Source organism: Neoarius graeffei, chromosome 18, assembly GCF_027579695.1.
Source record: "Neoarius graeffei isolate fNeoGra1 chromosome 18, fNeoGra1.pri, whole genome shotgun sequence".
NCBI lineage: Eukaryota > Metazoa > Chordata > Actinopteri > Siluriformes > Ariidae > Neoarius > Neoarius graeffei.
Window position 1 is genome coordinate 31,167,962 of NC_083586.1, and position 25,416 is coordinate 31,193,377.

General features: G+C 40.4%; 2 protein-coding genes across 2 annotated transcripts; one reads left to right on the forward strand and one right to left on the reverse strand.

The window, feature by feature from the left end:
- Positions 1 to 531: 531 nt before the first annotated feature.
- On the reverse strand, positions 532 to 11,827 carry dusp27 (dual specificity phosphatase 27). Its single transcript, XM_060898683.1, has 6 exons — positions 11,777 to 11,827; positions 11,455 to 11,587; positions 11,026 to 11,162; positions 10,593 to 10,824; positions 6,101 to 6,318; positions 532 to 5,597 (listed from the first exon to the last, which is right to left on the reverse strand). The coding sequence occupies exons 2-6, from the start codon at positions 11,565 to 11,567 to the stop codon at positions 2,896 to 2,898; spliced, it is 3,402 nt and encodes a 1,133-aa protein (XP_060754666.1). The 5' UTR covers positions 11,568 to 11,587; positions 11,777 to 11,827; the 3' UTR covers positions 532 to 2,895.
- A 576-nt stretch (positions 11,828 to 12,403) lies between these two features.
- On the forward strand, positions 12,404 to 22,949 carry LOC132865760 (uncharacterized). The gene is made up of 6 exons (XM_060898277.1): positions 12,404 to 12,458; positions 20,403 to 20,771; positions 21,089 to 21,160; positions 21,922 to 22,165; positions 22,266 to 22,422; positions 22,521 to 22,949. The coding sequence occupies exons 1-6, from the start codon at positions 12,404 to 12,406 to the stop codon at positions 22,797 to 22,799; spliced, it is 1,176 nt and encodes a 391-aa protein (XP_060754260.1). The 3' UTR covers positions 22,800 to 22,949.
- Positions 22,950 to 25,416: the final 2,467 nt, after the last annotated feature.

Genomic DNA, 25,416 nt, shown 5'->3' on the forward strand with positions numbered 1-25,416 from the left:
AGGGTGTACCCCGCCTTTCGCCCGTAGTCAGCTGGGATAGGCTGGGATTGACCGTAGGTGTGAATGTGAGTGTGAATGGTTGTTTGTGTCTGTGTGTCAGCCCTGTGATGACCTGGCGACTTGTCCAGGGTGTACCCCGCCTTTCGCCCGTAGTCAGCTGGGATAGGCTCCAGCTTGCCTGCGACCCTGTAGAACAGGATAAAGCGGCTAGAGATAATGAGATGAGATGAGATAATATTCCATGACCAGTAGAAGGTAACTGCTGAAAATAGTGTGTCAAACTGTACTGGACTGAAAAGATTACTTATCAGTTGGGAACTGTAGGTATTTGAGGTGCCATTTTGAATGCTTGTTCCTTTGTGTTAATGTCTTCTAACAAGTAGTAGGGTGTTTTTCTATTGTGCTGAGTACGAGAACACTTACCACGTTTCATTAGTACGTACATGTCGGATAACAGCTCAAGCTGCAAGTTAAATAAGCTGATTAGAAGCTCAGATTTCCTGGTTTATTATCTGATGTTTTGTTAACAATAGAGTCAAAAGTGTAGTAGACACCACTGTAGAATTATTTTCAAGAACGAATGTACACTCACTATCACTTTATTAAGAACATCTGTATACTTAACAGTTATTACACGAAATCGAGTCGTATATGAGCTGATAGCCGACGAGGTGCGTAGCGCTGAGTTGGCTATAAGCCATGTACGATGAGATTGAGTGGAATAACTGTTTTATTCTATCCATATTCACTGGATTTTGAGAAACAGGACATTTTTATTTTTAGCAAATTCAATAAATAAAAACTTCATACAAAATGTCCGACAAAATCATTTATGCTTATAATGTAAGCAAACCGGCGAAATGACAGGAGCAATTTGTGAAAAATGCTATAGTAATAATTCTTGAAAAATAAAAAAAGATACATTCTTACCATCAAATGCTTTCATTCCAAATTTTGTTGCTTTTTTGTATTTTTGGGGGGTTTTGTTTTTGAGTAGAGTTTTTATTTCATCCTCGGTTGGTTCAGCAACACGCGCCGCCATTTTGTTCGTCTCTACTCACGGTATACGAGCTGATCCTTGACTTGCAAGTGATGTCAAAGCAAAATAGAAACCCGGATGTCTGCTATATTGGTGGATATACAAATGTGGGGTCAAGCGACATTCCATACAAAACATAGTCATGCGTGCACAACTCTCTTTGTTTTTCCACATATCTTTGTGCTGTATATGGTTGTGGTCACAACAGTACTTGTGACCGTGGCACGTTCCGATTTTTTAGAATTCCGTCCGTGATTCGGAAAGAGGGCGAGGAAACTCTGAGGTTTTGTACGGAGAGGAGATGAGCACGGCTGAACAACATCAGCAGGGCTGATCTAACAGAGGCTAAAACCAAAACAGCTCATATTTGCAGTAATCATTTTATCTCAGGTGAGATTCAAAAGCTTTCTCAATAATATCATGGAAGAATTTTATTTCGTGTTGCTAGAATTGTGCTATAAATTGAGCGTTCTCTTGTCAAGGTTCACTCGGTCGTGTTATAATTTTAACACATATTGCCATTTCGTTTCTAGGAGGCAAAATTGTATGATAGAAACAATCCAGACTGGGCACCCACTCAGAACATGGGCTATGTTTCAGCCAAGGTCGGACTTGATTCTGCAGCAGCCGAACAACACCAAAGAACTCAAAGGAGGAGGAAGACAGCTGAATTTGCGGAAGCAAGTACAACTGCTTTGTCATTGTTGACTGGTTTAATTAACAAGGTATTTACCCATCCAGAGACAAAGTTGTTATAGGCTTCCATGGACTTATAAGCCTTCATTTGAGATTTGTCGACCCATGAAGTCTGCCAAACCAGATAGAACGCGATATCTGGGTGCTCGATGGTCGGTAGAAGCATCTTATCCTCAGAAAAGTCTGACTTTTTTAAATAATATGGGTCAAAACCACACATGTCTATCTTCTTTGTATTGAATCTTCGCTCGACCGTTCAAATCGTGGTAATACTGAGAAAATTCAGCATTGTTTACAGACACGCTTTCAGTGGCTGCCATCTAGTTGCTTTGTATATCCACCATCATGGCGGACGCTCATGACGTAGCACATTTTGATCACGTGGTTGCAAGTCATCTATAGCCTAGTAGTACAGTAGCCAATCAGAGTGCATGATTGCTCAGATCCAATGAATGTGGATAGAATAACTACTGTTTCATACAATTATCCAATCAATTATCACAATTACTGGAGTTTACACAGAAAAAGAAAAAAAACCCCACCAAGTCAGAGGCAGTTCTGCCGGTGGAAATGCCTTGTTGCTGAGACAGGTCAAAGAAATATGACCAGACTGGTTCAAACTGAGATAACTCAAGGCTGTGGTAAATCAAATAACTAGTGAATTGCTGCTCACTGGACGTTACCCCCACCACCATTCTCTGTGTAACTCTAGAGACTGTTTGTGAAAATCCCATGAGATCAGTAGTTCCTGTAATGCCCAGAACAGCTGATCAACTGAGAACACACTTTCTCCCCATCCTATTTGATGTGAACTGCAGCTCTTGGCCTGTAGCTGCATGATTTCATGCATTTGTCATTAGCTTATTGGACAACTGCATGAATGAGCAGGTGTACAGGTATTCCTATTAAAGTGGCCAGTAAGTGTAAGTTAGTGTACAAGAGATTAATAACTGTTCAGTGTTTCTTGGTTTTCAAAAACACTGAAGACATTGAGGCATTGCATTTTAAATTACAAATTTCTGCTTCGTGACATCGTCGAGGTAAAGCAGAAGCCTTGCAGTATAATTTTATTAATTAGAGGCCAGTTCTGTGAAAGTTCCCCCATAAATCCCTCTGCAAAGGAACCAACTATGTGGTTATGAGTCCTTTTTATTAGCAAGTTACTTTGACTCCTGTTGTTTCCTCCACGCAGCAAGAACTTCATCACCATCATCTAATTCCTCTGCCACACGTGCTCTTGCCCTCTGTCTGATCTGACTGATAAAAGCAGATATTTCCTCATCATCTTCACTTTCTTGTCGTGTTCGAGTCCTTCCTGTAGTCGTTGCATTTTCATCAAATCTTGAAGGTGTAAATTTTCGCTTTGCTGAGTACTCTTGGTAACTCCCCTCTTCTTCCATTTCATGTCTAGTGTAGAGTCTCCCATTTTGGTAATGACTAGACTCTGACGTTCCACTGAAAGAGTCCTCTTCTCCAAGGGGCCTCCTCCTAGAGTGACAGTTGAATTCTGGACTGGGATCCCTGCTTAAATCAGATTCATTGTCAACCTCATCTCGTGAAGAAAATCTTGATGCAAAGCCATAGTCCTCTTCATCATCTAGAAGCACTGCAACTGAGCTTCTTCGGCTTGGAAAATCAAACTCAGAAAGCTCAGGAGGTTCTTCGTATGTTGGCCTGCACATACGAGGTTCAGTTGTATCTTCATAACTTCTTGGTTTACTGGAGGGTGGTCTTACATTTTTGAGCCAGTCATCAATAGTATGATTGGTGTTTGCAGTGGCTGGAAGGTGGAGAATTCCTGAACGGCCATAGTCTCTTTTAGGTTTTTCACAAGGGGCTGATGACTCACCAGTGGTCTTTCCAAAGCCACTTTTATCTTCTTTGTCTTCATCCTCATCCTTTGGCTTTTTCTTTTTATACAATGTACTACGTTTGTTGTCTTCTGTAATCTTCTTCATTTCATAGGCAGCCATCTTATCTCTCATATCTGATTTAATTTCTTTTTCCATTGTGTCAAGCTTGTGCAGGTTTACTTGGTCTTCAAATAAGCTATAAAGAGGTACGCTAGTGGTGGTGATCTTGCTCTTACGGGGGCCTAATCCAGAATCAGAGGATAGTCTAGATACTCCTCCAGCAGACAGAACAGATTCAGCCCTTCTACCTGCAGAAATTACAGATGTAGCTCTACCTCCACCTGAAAGCCCAGATTCGGCCTTATTGCGAGACAAACTAGAATAGGATAATCCACTTAGTACAGAGGACTTATCATCGTCCACTCTACGGCTGGGTCCCACAGCCGAGCCTGCACCCAGACTGAAAACTGATCCTGCTTGTGATGGAGGGAGGCTTCCTCCCATCATTTCTGCTTGCTTTTGCAAAAGTGTTTCATTGACCACATTTGCAATCCAGTTTTGGATATTTGCTATGTTAACCATTGGTTCCCCATTGGGTCCCAGAACAGGCACGGGTGGCTCAGGTGGTGCTGGTGGGACTGTAGATTGGGAATGTGTGCTTCGGCCAGAGTGAACAGATGATCTGCCACTTAATATGGACATGTTATCATCTCCTACAACACTTGCAGAAGGGAAAGCACCAGCACAGAAAGCAGAGAGTGGGATGGTACCAGTACTGAGGGAGCTTTCAGTTTCCCAGCCACACACTGATTGGCTCTCTTCTAGTGTTTTTCTAGAGCGCACAAGTAGTTCTTCCCTCCGCTGTCTTCTCTTCACTGTGGCTGAGTCTTCTCCACGACTCATCTCCAGAAGCTCATCCTTATTTTCCTCACCACCATATTTCTTCTGCTGCTTTAGCTTCCATGTCTGATAGGCTGTTAAATTGACATCTTCCAGAGAAGGAGCAAGGGTTTCTACTTCACCTTCCTTTTCTTCACCATTGTCGTCCTCTGCCTTCTTGTCTTTCTTATTCCAACCAAACTGTATTCTCTTAATCTGCCACCGTTCAAGAGGAGTCAGTTTTTCTTTATTCTTCTGGCAGAAGTAGTACATAGAGCTTGAGTCAGACATTATACTCTCTAAATCATCATCTATCTTCTTTTGGTTTGCTTCACTACTTGCATCCTCATCTTGTTCTTTGGAACGGTATCTTGCAGCTGCCTGTTCCTCAATCTCTCTTAGGCGCTCTTTCCATAGGTCAGTATAGCTACTGCAACTTGCAGTAGACATTGAGTCTGAGGCGGGCCGGTGAGGTCGGCGCTTAATTTGCTCTTTCACCATCTGCACATCCTCACTGGTCACACTTTCTAGATCCTCCGGCCGTGGAACCCTCCTATTTCCCCCCCCTGCAACAGACCCATGGTTATCCTCATCAAACATGAGCTGGGCCTCCCACCACTCTTCACTTTGGTACTTCTCATTTCGCTTCTGCCACTCCTGAATCATTTTGTCTACATCTTCATCTTCATCTTTATCATTCCCAGGCAGACAAGGGTCCACTGCCCTCGTCGACCGATCAATTGTGCCTCCAAGAATCCCTGCTTTAAGGGCAGCAGCAGCGGCAGATGAAGCAATACTACTCATAACACTCACACTGTCCTCCTCCTCTTCCACCATGATGGAATTGACCTTAGCACCAAACATGCTTTCCTCCTCATCAAGCCGAGCCCTAGTGTCAATTACAGAAGACTGGCTTTGACTATCATCATCATCTTCACCTCGTTCCTCCATTAATGTCTCATTAAGCTCACGGAGCTGCTTTAGGAAGCCCTCATTGGGGGATATTGCACGCTTCTTTCTTATTTCCATCAATGCCTCCATGATTGTCATGTTATGAAAGATCATTAAGTAAGCGGCAACTAATACTGCTGGTCGGCTTGCTCCCATCATAGAGTCCACCAGAACCTTTCCTGTGCACAAGGAAAAACAATTACACATTTAAGTGTATGGTTAGCCATGAAAAGAACAACTTTTCTTGTCTCTAAGCTAAGCTAAACTAAGCTAAGTCCTTATCCTAGTCTTTTAGCAGATTTGTTTAAGCGGCACAAAATGACCAGGTTGTTTCTGTACAATTGCAGGAGCCCCCTAAAACACACCAGTGTTGACCCGTTTCACTAAATGAGCTAAAAGCCTTATTATGCTAATAAGCTTTCTTTCTTGAAAAATGGGCTCTCTACAATTGATCACTGAGGTAAGCATATATTTTGCATACCTCTGTGTTTGTCTCCTTAATTTCATTTTCTAGCTGTTAGTTCACGAATGAGTGACCGGACATACAGATTAAATGGGTTCAGAAACACTCTGGGCCCTGCATCTGCATTTTAGTTATGATATATTTTTCTTTAATATGATAATGTATTTTCTTTTGTACTAATGGATTTCACATCCTAATGGGTTCCTTTTACTCTCATACCTCTATGTGTCAGCAAAGCCTCATCCAAGAACTCTGCACATGGTCGGAAGTGTGGCGAGATGTCTGCATCAGGGAAGTCATCAACTTCAATACCCATGTAGGTGATGTTCATTCCCTGGTAGAAGCTTTCGCCTGTGTAGACACCTGTACCATGGCCAGCATTCAAGATGTGAGTGATGCCAAGACGCTTCAGACGGGCTTTGTTGACGGCAACTGATCTGTAGGATGAAACGGTATTGAGTAGGCACAACTTTGGAAGTGACAGCCACTGTGAATTCTTTTAAAGAGAACTTTATAAAGTTTATTCCGACACAATGCATTTTCAAACAGTGTTGAACATGCTTCGAAGCAGATTTTAAAGCTGACACTGAATAATGGTTAACTGTTCAATGAATATGCTTTAGAAGGAGCTTGAAACACCAAAGTCCACTGTCAAGTACTGTTATTCAGTTATGAAACCCTACTACTATTTTGATTATATTTCTTAAAAAAATACAGACGGGGCAATAACACGCAATGCCTTGAGAACCACTAATTGGTTCAAGCTCAGATTTTGGTTATTCAGAGAGGACAGTAAGTAATGCTATTTGTGAGTAGCACATACTAAGTGTTAGCCTTTGAATGAAATAAATAGTGACATAAATATTCAGAAAACCCCCCAACATGTTTGTATTCATATTAAAGAAATGACTAGATGAACAGTTCACCTGGTCGCAGACCCAGACTATACTTTACGAGCAGGTTGAAAGGAGACAAGGCTGCATTTGACTTCATGATGCCACATCCGCATTGTCTATGAAGCTATAAAGGCATCAAAGGCACTATAGAAGTCCCACCAGACCACAGACAACCTGCGCCCACTTCCCTCTGAAGTAGATACAATCGTTGAACAGCCTATGAGAATAATACAAATTTGCTCGCTAACACTGCTTGCCAATTTTGACACCAATTCCTTGATTCTTTGGAACACGTACTATATAACAATAAATCAATATATTATCTGGACATGAGTGTTTTACTGAGAAATACGCCACTTGTATTTTTCAAACGAGCGACATCCAGGACATAGAGAACCAAGACCGTGACATAATTCTCTATATGTCACTCGTGAGGAAATCAATGAATTGTTTTGATAACTTTGGGTACTTTTTGTTTGTGAATGTGTCTATATAATAAAAAGAAATTCACGTTGCTTACCAATATCCAATGCTCATTGCTAAAGAGAAAACTCTCATTGGATATTCACATCAGCTCTGATGTGTGACGTCATGTTGTCTTGACAACCACGCAATATCGTAAACCATATTCAACGCTCACTCTTCATTAGGTAGAGTGATGTAATACATGTAGGACAAGCGATATGCTAACAATATTGCATGCTATCAAACCAAATTAATGAAACCCGCTAGAAGGGAATAGAACACATGTTTAATTCCATCGAAAATGTGTCCTGAATGTATAATAATTCCCGATATTTCACTCTGATGATGTCAAAATGGCAAACCGGTTCAAAATTAAAATTCTTTTGATTAACCTGCATATTTTTTTGGATGTGTCCATATAATATAAAGAACATTACACTGTGGCATGAAGATATGAAGTTTATCTTCTCGTGTTGAAAAATATACCTTCATCACTCGAAGATAAACTTCATATCTTTGCACAACCCTGTAATATCCTCTATATATCAAACCATTTTAAGTATATAGACCCCCCTCCCCCCACCAAAAATCACATCACACAGCTTCTTATGTCTCCTGAAGTTTCTCTTCAACCAGAGAGGATTATATGAGAAATTGGTGTGTGGGTTGTTGTTGTTTTTTTCCCCACCCACAGGTTCTTAACTAATCAGTTCGGTTCTGCCAAGTACTGAACTGAAAATTATATTTTGTTGATTTTGCTCAAGAGATAAGTTGCAGATTGCTGACCTAGAAATATAACCTATTCTTTCGTGATGCTATGCGCCCTATCACCATTTTCAAATGGAGAAAATTAAATGTCAGGTTTTCCTGAACAATCAGCTAAAAGCACACAAACAGCATAATGATGAGAGTTAAATGGTGAAAAGTCAGCCAAATGGAGTGAGGAGGTTATTTTACAAAAATTTTATTTCACCATGTATAAAACTTTGTCGTAGCTAGCAAAATGATTTCATGCATTGTAAAAAGATTTTAAGATATTGCAATGATGTGCTAAGCAATCAAAGATTTTAATTTGAAACACGATAATCAAAACGTGTCGAATTTTTCGCTAGTTTGTCAGACAGTGTAACTGGCAAGGAAGCATGAAAAAACATGTTTTACACCACAGCACTGTTGACCTTTTTGTGAGGAGGTGTTTATTTAACATTTTTTTTCTAAGGAGTGTCTAGTGTCAGTGCCATGTAACAGTTCGAAGAAAAGCTGTAACTTTAGGTTTTCAGACACAGGACAGACAACATTGTACTTTTCTGGTTTCTTGGGAACAGGACAAGCTGCATTTTTGACTTATTAACTTCTCAGAAGAGAAAAAAACAGGCTGGTGAGGTAACGACTATTTTTAAGTATTATTATAATCTACAGTGGTGCTTGAAAGTTTGTGAACCCTTTAGAATTTTCTACATTTCTGCATAAATATGACCTAAAACATCATCAGATTTTCACACAAGTCCTAAAAGTAGATAAAGAGAACCCAGTTAAACAAACGAGACAAAAATATTATATTTGGTCATTTATTTATTGAGGAAAATGATCCAATATGACATATCTGTGAGTGGCAAAAGTATGTGAACCTCTAGGATTAGCAGTTAATTTGAAGGTGAAATTAGAATCAGGTGTTTTCAATCAATGGGATGACAATCAGGTGTGAGTGAGCACCCTGTTTTATTTAAAGAACAGGGATCTATCAAAGTCTGATCTTCACAACACATGTTTGTGGAAGTGTATCATGGCACGAACAAAGGAGATTTCTGAGGATCTCAGAAAAAGCGTTGTTGATGCTCATCAGGCTGGAAAAGGTTACAAAAGCATCTCTAAAGAGTTTGGACTCCACCAATCCACAGTCAGACAGATTGTGTACAAATGCAAGAAATTCAAGACCATTGTTACCCTCCCCAGGAGTGGTCGACCAACAAAGATCACTCCAAGAGCAAGGCGTGTAATAGTTGGCGAGGTCACAAAGGACCCCAGGGTAACTTCTAAGCAACTGAAGGCATCTTTCACATTGGCTAAAGTTAATGTTCATGAGTCCACCATCAGGAGAACACTGAACAACAATGGTGTGCATGGCAGGGTTGCAAGGAGAAAGCCACTGCTCTCCAAAAAGAACTTTGCTGCTCATCGGTAGTTTGCTAAAGATCACGTGGACAAGCCAGAAGGCTACTGGAAAAATGTTTTGTGGACGGATGAGACCAAAATAGGACTTTTTGGTTTAAATGAGAAGCGTTATGTTTGGAGAAAGGAAAACACTGTATTCCAGCATAAGAACCTTATCCCATCTGTGAAGCATGGTGGTGGTAGTATCATGGTTTGGGCCTGTTTTGCTGCATCTGGGCCAGGACTGTTTGCCTTCATTGATGGAACAATGAATTCTGAATTATACCAGCGAATTCTAAAGGAAAATGTCAGGACATCTGTCCATGAATTGAATCTCAAGAGAAGGTGGGTCATGCAGCAAGACAATGACCCTAAGCACACAAGTCGTTCGACCAAAGAATGGTTAAAGAATAAAGTTAATATTTTGGAATGGCCAAGTCAAAGTCCTGACCTTAATCCAATGGAAATGTTGTGGAAGGACCTGAAGCGAGCAGTTCATGTGAGGAAACCCACCAACATCCCAGAGTTGAAGCTGTTCTGTACGGAGGAACGGGCTAAAATTCCTCCAAGCCGGTGTGCAGGACTGATCAACAGTTACCGGAAACGTTTAGTTGCAGTTATTGCTGCACAAGGGGGTCACACCAGATACTGAAAGCAAAGGTTCACTTTTGCCACTCACAGATATGTAATACTGAATCATTTTCATCAATAAATAAATGACCCAGTATAATATTTTTGTCTCATTTGTTTTACTGGGTTCTCTTTATCTACTTTTAGGACTTGTGTGAACATCTGATGATGTTTTTGGTCATATTTGTGCAGAAATACAGAAAATTCTAAAGGGTTCACAAACTTTCAAGTACCACTGTAAGTGATAAGAGGAAGTAACTAGTTTCAAAAATGTTCTACATGATTAAATGGAAAATAAACAAATAAAATGGATGATGTGTTGTTCTTTAGTTAATAATGAATGGAATATGAATCATTGGCATATTGCTCTGCTATAAAGGAATAAAACAATTTGGGATGGCGTTACTGGAAATTGATCAACTTCAGGGTGGTAACAGTATCACATCACAGCATCACAAACTGCTTTATTCCTTATTAATCCCTTACTTAATGACTAAACAGTAGCAGGTGCTGTTCAATTTGTAGAGTCATCTATGTTTCTGTATCTGATGCAAAGTTAAGTTTCTCACTTTTCCCCGATGAAGATACTGGGCCAGACTTCATCCACAGGGTTCACTGGAGCCTCCAGGCGATCCTGAACTAGAGCCCTTTGGATGTCCAAAACACAGGGTGTGTTATAGGGGCTGCGATCATCGATCATCTCCTTAACACGGTTGTAAAGATCCTCCACCATTAGCTGCTCTGCTGCCTCCAGCATGCTCTCTGGGGTTGAGGGCAACTTTAGGTCTTTGGGTTTCAGTTCTGTAAAGAAAAATTAGATCTTAACTGCTCATACATTCTTGAAGTATGTGAAGAAACGTACATGTACTTTTACAGGTCATGAAAAATGAAGACACGCTTCGAACTGCCTCTGATACTGACAATAGCATTTTTGATTATTTATTATGGTCGTTTGAATATCGGCTACTTATGTATTTCCTGTCTAAAGCAAAATGGACCCACCCTCATTGATGATCTGTTTTGCAGCAACAGCTGAAGATAGATGAATGGGGTCCATAAATATACTCTCCGCATCTGACCCTGAGATCATGGAGAAGCGGTCAGAGATGGTCGAAAACCGATCGGACATCATCGAAAAGCTGGAAAAGGGAAAAAGTAAAGATGATCAAAAAGTGCTGATCAAGGTGGGTGCGTGTCATTTGTACATGTTAGTGCTGCAGCCATCTGTGTAATGTGTCTTTGAAGTTTTTAATCATCCAGAGGGACACTTGCTCAAGACTCAGTGGTCTACCTCCACCTGGAGGACATCAGGTCTGAAAGAGGACTGAAGGAAGGAACATTTGTCTCTGAGGAGCCATTCTGTAAAATTGATAAAGCTGCCTAATTTGGAGATGAAGATGTTGTGTACGTGAGGTTAAAAAGATACATCACCTTGGTGAAGGACAGCGGAGGTAGTGGGACTGGATATCTTTGACTTTAGGCGCTTCTTCCTCATCTGGAACCTGTTGGTCTCCATCTGTGGTGCTGTCATTAGCTGATGCCATGCTGATATAGTCCTCCTATGCTGATAATCAAAGGCATGTTAAAATAATTAACATACTACATCAACAAACATAGATGGAGAGAGAAGGTGGTGCTTAGATTTCCTATAATATTCAAGTTCTAATTATTGTAGGTACACAGTCAGATTTCACCATTTATGTCCCTTAGCCTTGAATGCCATCAGAAATCCAATTAAAAATTAACCACACACATGTTTATTTCAGGCGGCACGGTGGTGTAGCGGTTAGCGCTGTCGCCTCACAGCAAGAAGGTCCGGGTTCGAGCCCCGTGGCCGGCGAGGGCCTTTCTGTGCGGAGTTTGCATGTTCTCCCCGTGTCCGCGTGGGTTTCCTCCGGGTGCTCCGGTTTCCCCCACAGTCCAAAGACATGCAGGTTAGGTTAACTGGTGACTCTAAATTGACCGTAGGTGTGAATGTGAGTGTGAATGGTTGTCTGTGTCTATGTGTCAGCCCTGTGATGACCTGGCGACTTGTCCAGGGTGTACCCCGCCTTTCGCCCATAGTCAGCTGGGATAGGCTCCAGCTTGCCTGCGACCCTGTAGAACAGGATAAAGCAGCTAGAGATGATGAGATGAGATGTTTATTTCAACTTCAATAGCTATTATCATTATAATTTCAACCATTCATGGATTGTATGAAGGCAAGTCATCTTCAGAAGAAAAACAGACTGACTGTGAAACATTAGTGAACATTTTCTACTCGTAATTTTCCATTAAATTTTTGAAATCTTTTTTAGACTACCGTAACCCTGCACATTTGCCCCCCCGCCCCGCACGCATGCTCTTGACTCACATGATTCAACTTAGCAAACAAGCCAACATGTCTATACTTGTTGAACTGGCTAAGTCAGAGCAGAGAAATCCCCCTCAAAAATGTACAGGGTGGTGGTAGTGCAGCAGCAGGAGCCACTGCTGTAGGTTACTGAGGTAAGAGACAATTTTGACAAGTATTTATATACAGTGGTGCTTGAAAGTTTGTGAACCCTTTAGAATTTTCTATATTTCTGCATAAATATGACCTAAAACATCATAAGATTTTCACACAAGTCCTAAAAGTAGATAAAGAGAACCCAGTTAAACAAATGAGACAAAAATATTATACTTGGTCATTTATTTATTGAGGAAAATGATCCAATATTACATATCAGAGTGGCAAAAGTATGTGAACCTCTAGGATTAGCAGTTAATTTGAAGGTGAAATTAGAGTCAGGTGTTTTCAATCAATGGGATGACAATCAGGTGTGAGTGGGCACCCTGTTTTATTTAAAGAACAGGGATCTATCAAAGTCTGAGCTTCACAACACATGTTTGTGGAAGTGAATCATGGCACGAACAAAGGAGATTTCTGAGGACCTCAGAAAAAGTGTTGTTGACGCTCATCAGGCTGGAAAAGGTTACAAAAGCATCTCTAAAGAGTTTGGACTCCACCAATCCACAGTCAGACAGATTGTGTACAAATGGAGGAAATTCAAGACCATTGTTACCCTCCCCAGGAGTGGTCAAGCAACAAAGATCACTCCAAGAGCAAGGCGTGTAATAATCTGCGAGGTCACAAAGGGCCTCAGGGTAACTTCTAAGCAACTGAAGGCCTCTCTCACATTGGCTAATGTTCATGAGTCCACCATCAGAATACTGAACAACAATGGTGCGCATGGCAGGGTTGCAAGGAGAAAGCCACTGCTCTCCAAAAAGAACATTGCTGCTCGTTTGAAGTTTGCTAAAGATCACGTGGACAAGCCAGAAGGCTATTGGAAAAATGTTTTGTGGATGGATGAGACCAAAATAGAACATGGTGGTGGTAGTATCATGGTTTGGGCCTGTTTTGCTGCATCTGGGCCAGGACGGCTTGCCATCATTGATGGAATAATGAATTCTGAATTATACCAGTGAATTCTAAAGGAAAATGTCAGGACATCTGTCCATGAACTGAATCTCAAGAGAAGGTGGGTCATGCAGCAAGACAACGACCCTAAGCACACAAGTTGTTCTACCAAAGAATGGTTAAAGAAGAATAAAGTTAATGTTTTGGAATGGCCAAGTCAAAGTCCTGACCTTAATCCAATGGAAATGTTGTGGAAGGACCTGAAGCGAGCAGTTCATGTGAGGAAACCCACCAACATCCCATAGTTGAAGCTGTTCTGTACGGAGGAATGGGCTAAAATTCCTCCAAGCCGGTGTGCAGGACTGATCAACAGTTCTCTTTATCTACTTTTAGGGCTTGTGTGAAAATCTGATGATGTTTTAGGTCATATTTATGCAGAAATATAGAAAATTCTAAAGGGTTCATAAACTTTCAAGCACCACTGTAGCTATGAATATCTTGGAGCTTTGATTGTACAAATACAGTCCTAAAGAATAAAAAAGTACAGTCAGAATTGTTACATGGAATGAAAATGAACCATTTCTTTTTTCATTGAAAGTAATGTATTCAAAAATGCAAACAAATTCACTCGCAATTGTTCAAAGTATTTAACCAGTTCATAGCCTTTTTGTTCTGGTCAACTTTTATTTCAAGAAAGTAGCCTAAACCGAAACAGTTTCCTAATAGGCCTAAATTCCTGTCCACAATTTTTCACTTCTTGAACGCCTGGCTACAGGTAGCTTTACTTGACTATAGACAATCTTTTGAAGCTGGGGTTGATGACAGGAAAATCTGCCAAGTATTTTTCATACGATTCTGTAAGCAACAAATCACAGTGCAGTGCAGAATCAGAATCATTTTATTCGCCATTTACATTTCCACGTATTAGGAATTTTTCTCGGTGTTTAGTCACAACACAATACATTCAACACATATAATTCAGACAACAACACCATTACCACCTGATGGTATCCCACCCTAACCTAAAATACAAATATTGTAACTTCAATGGAAATGGTAGGTTCAGTTATAATTTATATTTGACTGGAGGTAGAAATAGCAGCTGGATGCAGTTCAGGGTGGATACAATGGAGTGCAACAATTGTGATATTTAATCGATATCTTCAGTACCAGTCAAACGTTTGGATACACCGACTCATTCATAGGTTTTTCTGTATTTTGACTATTTTCTACATTGTAGAACAATACTGAAGACATCAAAACTATGAAATAACATCTGGAACATATATGCGATTATGTAGTAAACAAAAAAAAGTGTTAAACAAAAAATGTTTGATATTTTAGATTCTTCAAAGTAGCCACCGTTTACCTTGATGATGCTTTGCACACTATTAGCATTATCTTAACCAGCTTCATGAGGTAGTTGCCTGGAATGCTTTTCAATTAACAAGTGTGCTTCATCAAAAGTTAATTAGTGGATGAGTTTCTTGGCTTTGTAATGCGTTTGAGATCAAACAGTAAATAGTAAATAATAAAAGTACAGTAAATAGCCCTATTCCACAACTGTAGTAATCCATATTATGCCAAGAACTGCTCAACTAAGTAAAGAGAAACAACATCCATCTTTAATTTAAGACATGAAGTGCCTTTTAATGAATAAAAATAAAGAAAAACATTGAATTACAAGGTTTGTTCAAACTTTTGATGAATAAATAGTACTCTGATATAATAACTGCCAATCATGTTGGTAATCTGCAGCCTCATATTCAAAGAAATCCTCCTTCACTTTACGTAGCAGACTGTAGACATGAACCATTAACAAACATTTCTGCTAAAAGAGCGTTTGACTTTTCATCGTTGTTATTAATCTTTCTGTTAATTTAATTTCAACTGATTTCCAGCTACAAAATTGGGCTTAGAATTGCTGGAGCAAGAATGTAAAAATATAGTTTCCGTTCAGAATGAACCTATATATGTACACACACACGGTACTGTGCAGAAGCCTTAAGCACATGTAAAGAAATGCTGTAGACCAAAAATGGCTTAAAAATAATGAAATGAAATGTTTCAACATTTTAAAAAAATACTATAAACAGTAATCAGTAAGCCATAATAAATGAAACAAAGTCAGCATTTGGTGTGAGACGAAATTCCCTTTGCTTTAAAAAAAAAAGTAGTCTCAGGTACAGTGAGTGCAGTTTTATGCGGAAACGAGCTGTAGGTTTTACTGAGCATCTTACAGAACCAGCCCCAGTTCTTCTGGACACTTTGACTGTCACACTCGCTTCTTCATTTTGCACCAAAACCCAGCAGCCTTCATTATGTTTTCTTTTTTAATCTGAAAAGTGCTCTCTTATGTAATATACTGCTCAGATACAAACTTTTTTTTTTCTGCAACATTTAATTTTGTGCTGAAAACAAACATTTGGAACTCTACAACGTTTTTGTACTGACTCAATAATGTAGAAGTCATAAAATAGAAATCTTTATTAAAGTTTGCATGGAAAATAGGGGGCCTAAGATTTTTGCACAGTACTGTATCTGAATATGACTGTTTCATATAAGTTACATCCGGGACATCTCATCTCATTATCTGTAGCCGCTTTATCCTGTTCTACAGGGTCGCAGGCAAGCTGGAGCCTATCCCAGCTGACTACGGGTGAAAGGCGGGGTACACCCTGGACAAGTCGCCAGGTCATCACAGGGCTGACACATAGACACAGACAACCATTCACACTCACATTCACACCTACGGTCAATTTAGAGTCACCAGTTAACCTAACCTGCATGTCTTTGGACTGTGGGGGAAACCGGAGCACCCGGAGGAAACCCACGCGGACACGGGGAGAACATGCAAACTCCGCACAGAAAGGCCCTCGCCGGCCATGGGGCTCGAACCCGGACCTTCTTGCTGTGAGGCGACAGCGCTAACCACTACACCACTGTGCTGCCCTTGTTTGCGAATGTGTCTATATAATAAAAAGAAAATCACATGTTGGCTTGAAGATATGAAGTTTATCTTCTCATGTTGAAAAAGTCGCATCTTTCATATGAAATACATTGCTGATCTGAATGACACATTTCCCGACATTTCATCAAAATGGCGAACCAGATCAAAATTAAAATTATTTCGATTAAATTGCGTATTTTTCCTTTTTTGTGGATGTGTCCATATAATATAAAGAACATTACACGGTGGTGCAAAGGTATGAAGTTTATCTTCTCTTGTTGAAAAATATATTCACCACTCAAAGATAAACTTCATATCTTTGCGCAACCGTGTAATATGCTCAATGTACAGTGGTATGCAAAAGTTTGGGCACCCCTGGTCAAAATTGCTGTTACTGTGAACAGTTAAGCAAGTTGAAGATGAAATTATCTCCAAAAGGCGTAAAGTTAAAGATGACTCATTCCCTTTATATTTTAAGCAAAAACATTTTTTTTTTAATTTTCATCATTTATATTTTCAAAATGACAAAAAAGGAAAAGGGCCCAAAGCAAAAGTTTGGGCACCCTGCATGGTTAGTACCTCGTAACACCCCCTTTGGCAAGTATCACAGCTTGTAAACGCTTTTTGTAGCCAGCTAATAATCTTTCAGTTCTTACCTGGGGATTTTCACACATTCGTCCTTGCAAAAGGCTTCCAGTTCTACAAGTTTCTTGGGCTGTCTTGCATGCACTGCTCTTTTGAGCTCTATCCACAGATTTTCAATGATGTTTAGGTCAGAGGACTGTGAGGGCCAGGGCAAAACCTTCAGCTTGGGCCTCTTGAGGTATTCCATTGTAGAGTTTGAGGTGTGTTCTGGATCATCGTCTTATTGTAGGACCCATCCTCTTTTTAACTTCAACTTTTTTACAGATGGTGTGATGTTTGCTTCCAGAAGTTGCTGGTATTTATTTGAATCCATGCTTCCCTCGACCAATGAAATGTGCCCTGTGCCACTGGCTGCAACACAACCCCAAAGCATGATCGATCCACACCCATGCTTCAGAGTTGGAGAGGTGTTCTTTTCCTGGAATTTGGCACCCTTTTTTCTCCAAGCATACCTTTGCACATTGTGGCCAAAAAGTTCTATTTTGATTTCATTAGTCCACAGGACTTGTTTCCAAAATGCATCAGGCTTATTTAGATGCTCATTTGCAAACTTCAGACACTGAATTTTGTGGCTATGACGCAGGAACGGTTTTCTTCTGATGACTCTTCCATGAAGGTCATATTTGTTCAGGTGTCACTGCATAGTAGAACAGTGCACCACCACTCCAGGGTCTGCTAAATCTTTCTGAAGGTCTTTTGCAGTCAAACAGAGGTTTTTATTTGCCTTTCTAGCAATCCAACGAGCAGTTCATTCAGAAAGTTTTCATCTTCCAGACCTCACCTTGATCTCCACTGTTTCTGTTAACTGCCATTTCTTAATAACATTACAATCTGAGGAAACAGCTACCTGAAAACACTTTGCTACGTTCTTGTAGCCTTCTCCTGCTTTGTGAGCATCAATTATTTTATTATTCAGAATGCGAGGGAGTTGCTTAGAGGAGCCCATGGCTGTTGATTTTAGGGACAAGTTTGAGGAGTCAGAGAATTTATACAGCTTTGAAATCTGCATCATCTGACCTTTCCTAACGAAGAATTTGAACAAGCCACAGCTCAATAAGCTAATTAAGGTCTGGAACCTTGGTAAAAAAGTTACCTGAGAACTCAAATGTATTGGGGTGCCCAAACTTTCACATGGTGTTCCTTTTCTTTTTTCACTCTCCAATTGTACAAAACAAAAATAATACACAAATCTTGCAGAAAACGCTGAAAAGAAATATATCGCCTTTACCTTTATGCCTTTTGGTGATCAGTTCATCTTCTGCTCACTTAACTATTCACAGTAACAGACATTTTCAGTAAGGGTGCCCAAACCTTTGCATGCCACTGTATATGTTTTTAATCCCTCGTCAGAAATAATTCATTTTACAACAGAAATAAAAGAAAATAGTCAATAAACAAAGCAAAAAAACAATTTATACAGTATGTGGTATTGCGGCTAGTGTTTGTTACTACCAGCCTGCTGTTAAATGTGATGCAATACACTCTAACCTATTTGCCAGCAAGTAAATGAGACTTTGATGACTCTTATATCCCAGAAAAAAAGCATTTTTGTATTCAGTAAAATCATTTTAAAAGCAGATCTCTGCCTCATTACAAGACAAATCATTTTCTTTATTAGATAATGGAAAGTCACTCCGACTGATGACATGTTTTGATGCCAATTATGGTTACTGGATAATAAAGAAAAATATTATTTTATTTTTTGTGGTACTGGTTGACAAAAAAAAGCAGTTCTTACCATTTATTTATTTTTAAAATAATATATTTAGTAGTGCTAGAATTGAACAGTCCAATATGAATTGTAATTAAATAGCATTTGAATTTATTGGTCTCAGGGTATTTTTCTGTAACCAAACAAGTCTAATCCAATGCTGTTTAGACTTTAGTGTCCTTGGCTTGTGTTTGTGAGTTTGTCACTAAAGTGCACGAGCACATGAGTCTTAGTGTCTATATATAACACAAGGACAGCTGATAGGATCCTTCTGGAACAGAGCGGAGACCATGAGAGAACGTGATCAAATAAAGTATCAAATAAAGTGAAATTCATTCAACAAGTCTTAGGAGCTCACATCGCTCACATATCAGTCTGCCGACAGATTTTACACTTGGATAAAAGTTCATTTCTTACCTGAGTAGAAGATAAAGGTTGTGTGGCCGCAGTGCTGGTGGACTGTGAGACTGTGAGCGAGAATGCTAGTGGAAGTCTAAACTTAGAGATCCCCTCACCATAAAGTGTGTGTGTGTGTTGAAGAGGGGGGTAATGCAGATAGGGGTCATAGAAACACAGGGACTTCTGATCTATAGCTCAATTTTGTTTACAGTATTTAAAGCAGTTGAAATGAGTTCAACCTAAGAATAGAATTAAACCACAGTTAGTTTCATGTAAACAAATATAATCCTGTGCCAAGTTATTTATTTGCTTAGGATCTAGTGCAATTAATCTATTATAGTAAAAGAAATGTTGAACCAATTCAGAGTTTATCTTTTTTTCTACAACAGACTGAGACAATAATGACTGTTATTTAAATAACATTGGCTGGCTTTGAGTGGTATATCAGATATATTCCATTCAGTTAGCATGATATCGAATGAGTCAAAGATGAGTAGCTGAATGGAATATATCTGATATACCACGAAAAAAGGCAGCCAATATTATTATTATTATTATTATTATTATTATCATACATACATACACATTTGCTTCATATCAGCATTCTTGAATCCCAACGCGAGCTTACCTACGAGTTGGCGCTGTTAGGGCAACAGTGCAGGCATCTTCCAGCCAGTGTAGTGTTCATCAGTAGTGTTAGCAAAGGCCAACACTAGCTTACCTGCAAGTTAGAGCTGTCAGCGTGGCAGTGCGGTCACCTATAGCCGGTGCAGCATTCGTCAGTGTGGCAGTGCAGTCACCTACAGCCAGTGTAGCATTCGTCAGTGTGGCAGTGCAGTCACCTACAGCCAGTGTAGCATTCGTCAGTGTGGCAGTGAAGTCACCTTCCAGCCGGTGTAGTGTTCGTCAGTAGTGTTAGCGAAGGCCAACATTAACTTACCTGCAAGTTAGAGCTATCAGTGCGGCAGTGCAGTCACCTTCCAGCCGCTGTAGCATTCGTCAGTAGTGTTAGCGAAGGCCAACATTAGCTTACCCACAAGTTAGAGCTGTCAGTGCAGCAGTGCAGTCACCTTCCAGCTGGTGTAGCATACATCAATGGCGTTAGCGAAGGCCAACATTAGCTTACCCGCAACTTAGAGCTGTCAGTGTGGCAGTGAATTCACCTTCCAGCCGGTGCAGCGTTCATCAGTAGTGTTAGCAGGGCTCTCAAGCCTCACGCATTGAGAGTGAGACACACGCATTTCAACGAGTTCACACGCTCACACGCCACACATGGCATTTCTCACTTTGAGCTTCTCCAATAATCGCACAGAAATTCCTTCAAGCTATCTACAACCGCCACAGCTGTAGGTCACAGCGCTCCTGGGGCGAGTTCAACCGCTGCAACGGTTTGCTACATTTTTCTAATTGTTCCTTATTGATTGGCCAAAACGTGCACCGTTCTGCAACTGTGTCGAAACGTTTCATATGTCTTGAACTCGCCCCTGTGCTCGGAGCAGCATCAGCCAATCAGAAAATAGATTGTTCTGTTGTTGGGGAGACGCGAGTTTCAGCTACAAGCGCGCGCTGCACCTGCAAAATTGTGAGTGATCTAGAGAGCGACCTGGAGCGAACGGGAGAACTGAAAGAACTGGAGAACTGTCGGGACTCAGGACCATCAGGTAATAACTTAATTTATATCAATATTTACTTAGTTACTTTGTAGTTTTACTCTATAGACCAATATTTCTGGTCTACACCTTATTCAGTATCGAAAACCTGTCCATTTCAAGCTATCGTAGATAACTGTCTAACTAGCAAGCTAGATGTAAACCAGCTAAAATAGCATGCTGTGCTGACGACGATTTAAATGTTCGTTTAGTCAAAGACTGTTTTTCTGGGGATTATAGAATGAATAACTTTGGTTAAGTCGCCTAGGAGCTGTCATGAACAGAGAGGCGTTTTTCATTTTTTTAATCGTTTGTGTCATTTATTTTAGCATGTCAGGGAAGAAACAGAAGAGCCTCCTTTCCTTCTGGGAAGCCAAGGCTCAGAAAACAAAGGCAGGGAGGTCAGTTGATGTGCCTGGTAATGCTCCCCAAGTTTCTCCCTATATGCAAATACATAAACTCTCTGTTTACTGACCACAAATGACTTATTCAGTTTTGACAGTGAGGATGTCACCAATGTGAAAGCAGAGATACTTTATGATACTTTGTCTGTGAAGATTCTGTTAAAACTGTGGGAGGTGTTTGCCTTTGTGGTTTAAGTGTCTGATGTTTACTGTATATGTTTGCAGTCTATGTACAGTAGTTAGTAGTTTTATTGAACAGTATATTTATGTGGGCGGCACGGTGGTGTAGTGGTTAGCGCTGTCGCCTCACAGCAAGAAGGTCCTGGGTTCGAGCCCCGGGGCCGGCGAGGGCCTTTCTGTGTGGAGTTTGCATGTTCTCCCCGTGTCCACGTGGGTTTCCTCCGGGTGCTCCGGTTTCCCCCACAGTCCAAAGACATATAGGTTAGGTTAATAGGTGACTCTAAATTGACCGTAGGTGTGAATGTGAGTGTGAATGGTTGTCTGTGTCTATGTGTCAGCCCTGTGATGACCTGGCGACTTGTCCAGGGTGTACCCCGCCTTTCGCCCGTAGTCAGCTGGGATAGGCTCCAGCTTGCCTGCGACCCTGTAGAAGGATAAAGCGGCTAGAGATAATGAGATGAGATGAGTATATTTATGTGTGCACTTTATGGAGCAGCTTTAAATGTTTTTATACTCTGTATAATGTCAATAAAGGCTTTCTATTCTACCCTATTCTATTCTATTCATAACTCTAATAGGACAAAAGCTGAATGTGGGTTTTACAACCAGGGCAACCCTCAACCAGCTCCTAGAGGCTGGAGATGTCACTCCACAGCAGGTGGAGAGATTCCACCAGGCTGTCTTGGCATTTTTGACAGGGGCAGTTGAATATGCCATGGCAAAACTGCCCCTTAAAGATAGTCTCCTGAAACACGCCAGGTTTGTGGATGTGCAGCAGAGGGCAGACTGTGAAGTCAATGATGCTGCATACTTTGTGGATCGGTAAGGGTTTAACATTTCAAATCTACTGCAAAGTTTGATCACATTTGCTGAAAAACTAGCCCTTTGTTTCTCCTGGTTAAGTACACATTGTATTATTTAGGTTCACCAAACTGCTTCCATATCATGAACCCCAAGACCAAGACCAACTTGCAGAGGAGTTTCAGGACTACCAGTTAATGGAGGTCCCAATGCCCGAACACCAAACGGAATTTGACGTTGAGGCTTTCTGGGAAGGCATGAGTTCACTTAAGAATAGGGTAATAAATATCCAGCGCACACACATTGACATGAGCAATTTAATAAGTGTAAAATATGTAGGGGTGTAATTAGGCTTCCTTGTTTTTTTTCTCCAAAGGTGACTGGAATGAGCAGATTTCCCAGGCTGTCTGCAATTGCCAAATTAGTTTTAATTCTCCCCCACTCCAATGCAGATGCTGAGAGGGTTTTTTCCATGGTGGGCTTGAACAAGACCAAAACAAGAAACGCCTTGGCCCTGGACGGAACCCTCTCAGCAATCATGACAGTGAAAATGGCTGGCATTGAACCTCACTGCTTTAAGTGGGAGCCCCCAGTGTCAGTAATTAAGGCATCTAAATCTGCCACAAACACTTACAACACACAGCATCACTCATAAACGCACTCACACACAATATCCACCATTGTTCAGTGGGGCCCTTTGGGGCTATATTTGTGTTTTTTGCCTTTATTGAATTTGAAATGGAAATGTTTATGCATAATAAAGAACAAAACATATTTTACTGTATTATTATTTGTTATGGAATAAACAAACAGTGTAATTGATCTAATCAAATTTGTTCTTTTTTTAAGTAGCTGGGTTAATGGGACACTGGGAGGGAGGGAGGGTCGATGGGACACTAGGAGGGATCCCCCACCCCACCAAAAAACAAACAAAAAAAATCTCACTCCGAGCAAACTTCAAAACTTGAGAGCCCTGAGTGTTAGCGAAGGCCAACATTATCTCACCCGCAAGTTAGAGCTGTCAGTGTGGCAGTGAATTCACCTTCCAGCCGGTGTAGCGTTCATCAGTAGTGTTAGCGAAGGCCAACATTATCTCACCTGCAAGTTAGAGCTGTCAGTGTGGCAGTGAATTCACCTTCCAGCTGGTGTAGCGTTCATCAGTAGTGTTAGCGAAGGCCAACATTAGCTTACCCACAAGTTAGAGCTGTCAGTGCGGCAGTGCAGTCACCTTCCAGCCGGTGTAGCGTTCATCAATAGTGTTAGCGAAGGCCAACATTAGCTTACCTGCAAGTTAGAGCCGTCAGTGCAGCAGTGCAGTCACCTTCCAGCCGGTGCAGTGTTCGTCAATGTGGCAGTGAAGTCACCTTCCAGCCAGTGTAGCATTCATCAGTAGTGTTTGTGAATGCTAATAAAGCGGCGCCATCAAGAGTAAGTAGCAGAAGCTAATGAATGTCTCCAGACTCTTCTTCCACGCACACTCACCCCAGTATTTTTGACTCATACTTAAGTATTCATTTCCCTGTGTAATTTACTTACTTTTAAAACCAACACCGACAACTACACACAATGGAGTGACCTGGCAGCCAAAATTCTTTCAAAATCTTCCGTTTTTAATGAAGCAAACCTGGCAGCCATGTTTGTTTACAAATTGTCACAGTTGCTCGCTAGCGCAGAAGTTTTACGTCTCTTTTCCAGTTTTTCGATGTCCGTTGGTATGTTTTTCTCTTGTAAATATGCATAAACGATATCTAATTAATTTTTGGTAGCCTTTTAGGTGTTCAACACTTCTTTCTCTTTCCCGGTGAACACAGAAATGCTTCTGTGCATGTGCAGCAGAAAAGTTTCTCATTGAATATTCGTGCTCTGACATGTGATATTGTTACAATATCGTAACAATATTGTATGCTCATTCTCCATTGCGTAGAGTGACGTAATACATGTAGGATAAGCAATATGCTAACAATATTGCATGCTATCGAACCAAATGAATGAAACCTGCTAAAAGGGAATAGAATACATATTTTTATTCCATGGAAAAAATAGTATCCTGTATGTATAATATCATATATCTCATATTGTATCTTGTTAATATTCCATGACTTTGTTGTGCTACAAATCGACTTGTGACCATGTGCTTATGGTTACTGTCACCTCGCTTTAGAGGGATACAGGATTAGGTAATATAAGGTCAATTATATTATGTGTCTGAGGGAGGTCAGAAAGATCAGTAGGTCATGAATGTTATCTGCAGAAGACACTTGTGTTGTTGTGCTATTTATAAGATGGAATGCAGGCCAAAAGAATCGCCAGTCTATTAACTCATCAAGGGTGACTTGAGAAACACGATCAGCTCCAGAATACGCCGTAGACTAAATCACAACCCCTTTATCAAATGCCACATATGTAGTCTTAAATTTGTTTTACTTCATTATGAAGACAGAATGAACTCATGATTAAGCAAAATTGTTTCGACTCATTGGTTAACTCTAAATGCTAAACTAAGTTTCAATCAAGATGTAGATAAACAAATTGCACTGGAGTTCATTCTGTTACTGACACTTTCCACATTTATTTTCAATATGGTGGGAAATAATTTCCATCACTCACTACATGTGAGTACATTCTGTACATACACACATTCATAATATAATTTTCAGTATTATATTCATGTATATAACATTCAGATAAAATATAAGGCTTGTTTTAAGATGGCTCGTTTGTCTTTCATTTATGGAACAGAAATCTATCTCGCAGTCAAGAGCCATTTCTGTCTTCATGTTATTTACACTACAGGCAAATGTCTGGAAGCAACAGGAGGCAAACTGTATTTTTGAGTAAATGTCTTCTAAACTACAAATAACTGATTCTTCAATCCTTGCTAAGCGTCAATGACTGCTGTAACTATTTAAAGATTATCCATCCATCCATTATCCATAGCCGCTTATCCTGGACAGGACTGCAGGCAAGCTGGAGCCTATCCCAGCTGACTATGGGGAAGAGGTGGGGTACACCCTGGACAAGTCGCCAGGTCATCGCAGAAGAGATTAACCTAAAGTTCAAAAAAGTTCTCAAACTTTTCTGCAACCGTAATTCAACTGATCAAAATTGTTCAAATGTGTACAATAATACACGTTATTTATTCTTGAACTTTCAGCCAACAGAAATCATTAGATCCAAGCTGACATTATTGATAGGCTTCATGTTTTTGAGTTACAGAAGTTCAAATTAGATACATTCAATTCAAGTGGACAGTCAAATCGCCTAATAACTAT

Coding starts and splice junctions, on each gene's coding strand:
- LOC132865760 (XM_060898277.1), top strand. CDS start 12,404: ATGTCTATACTTGTTGAACTGGCTAAGTCAGAGCAGAGAAATCCCCCT. Junction 21,161..21,921: donor CAGAAAACAAAGGCAGGGAG/GTCAGTTGATGT, acceptor TAACTCTAATAG/GACAAAAGCTGAATGTGGGT. Junction 22,166..22,265: donor GCTGCATACTTTGTGGATCG/GTAAGGGTTTAA, acceptor TGTATTATTTAG/GTTCACCAAACTGCTTCCAT.
- dusp27 (XM_060898683.1), bottom strand. CDS start 11,567: ATGGCATCAGCTAATGACAGCACCACAGATGGAGACCAACAGGTTCCA. Junction 6,319..10,592: donor AGTATCTTCATCGGGGAAAA/GTGAGAAACTTA, acceptor TTCATCCTACAG/ATCAGTTGCCGTCAACAAAG. Junction 5,598..6,100: donor GGCTTTGCTGACACATAGAG/GTATGAGAGTAA, acceptor CCTTGTGCACAG/GAAAGGTTCTGGTGGACTCT.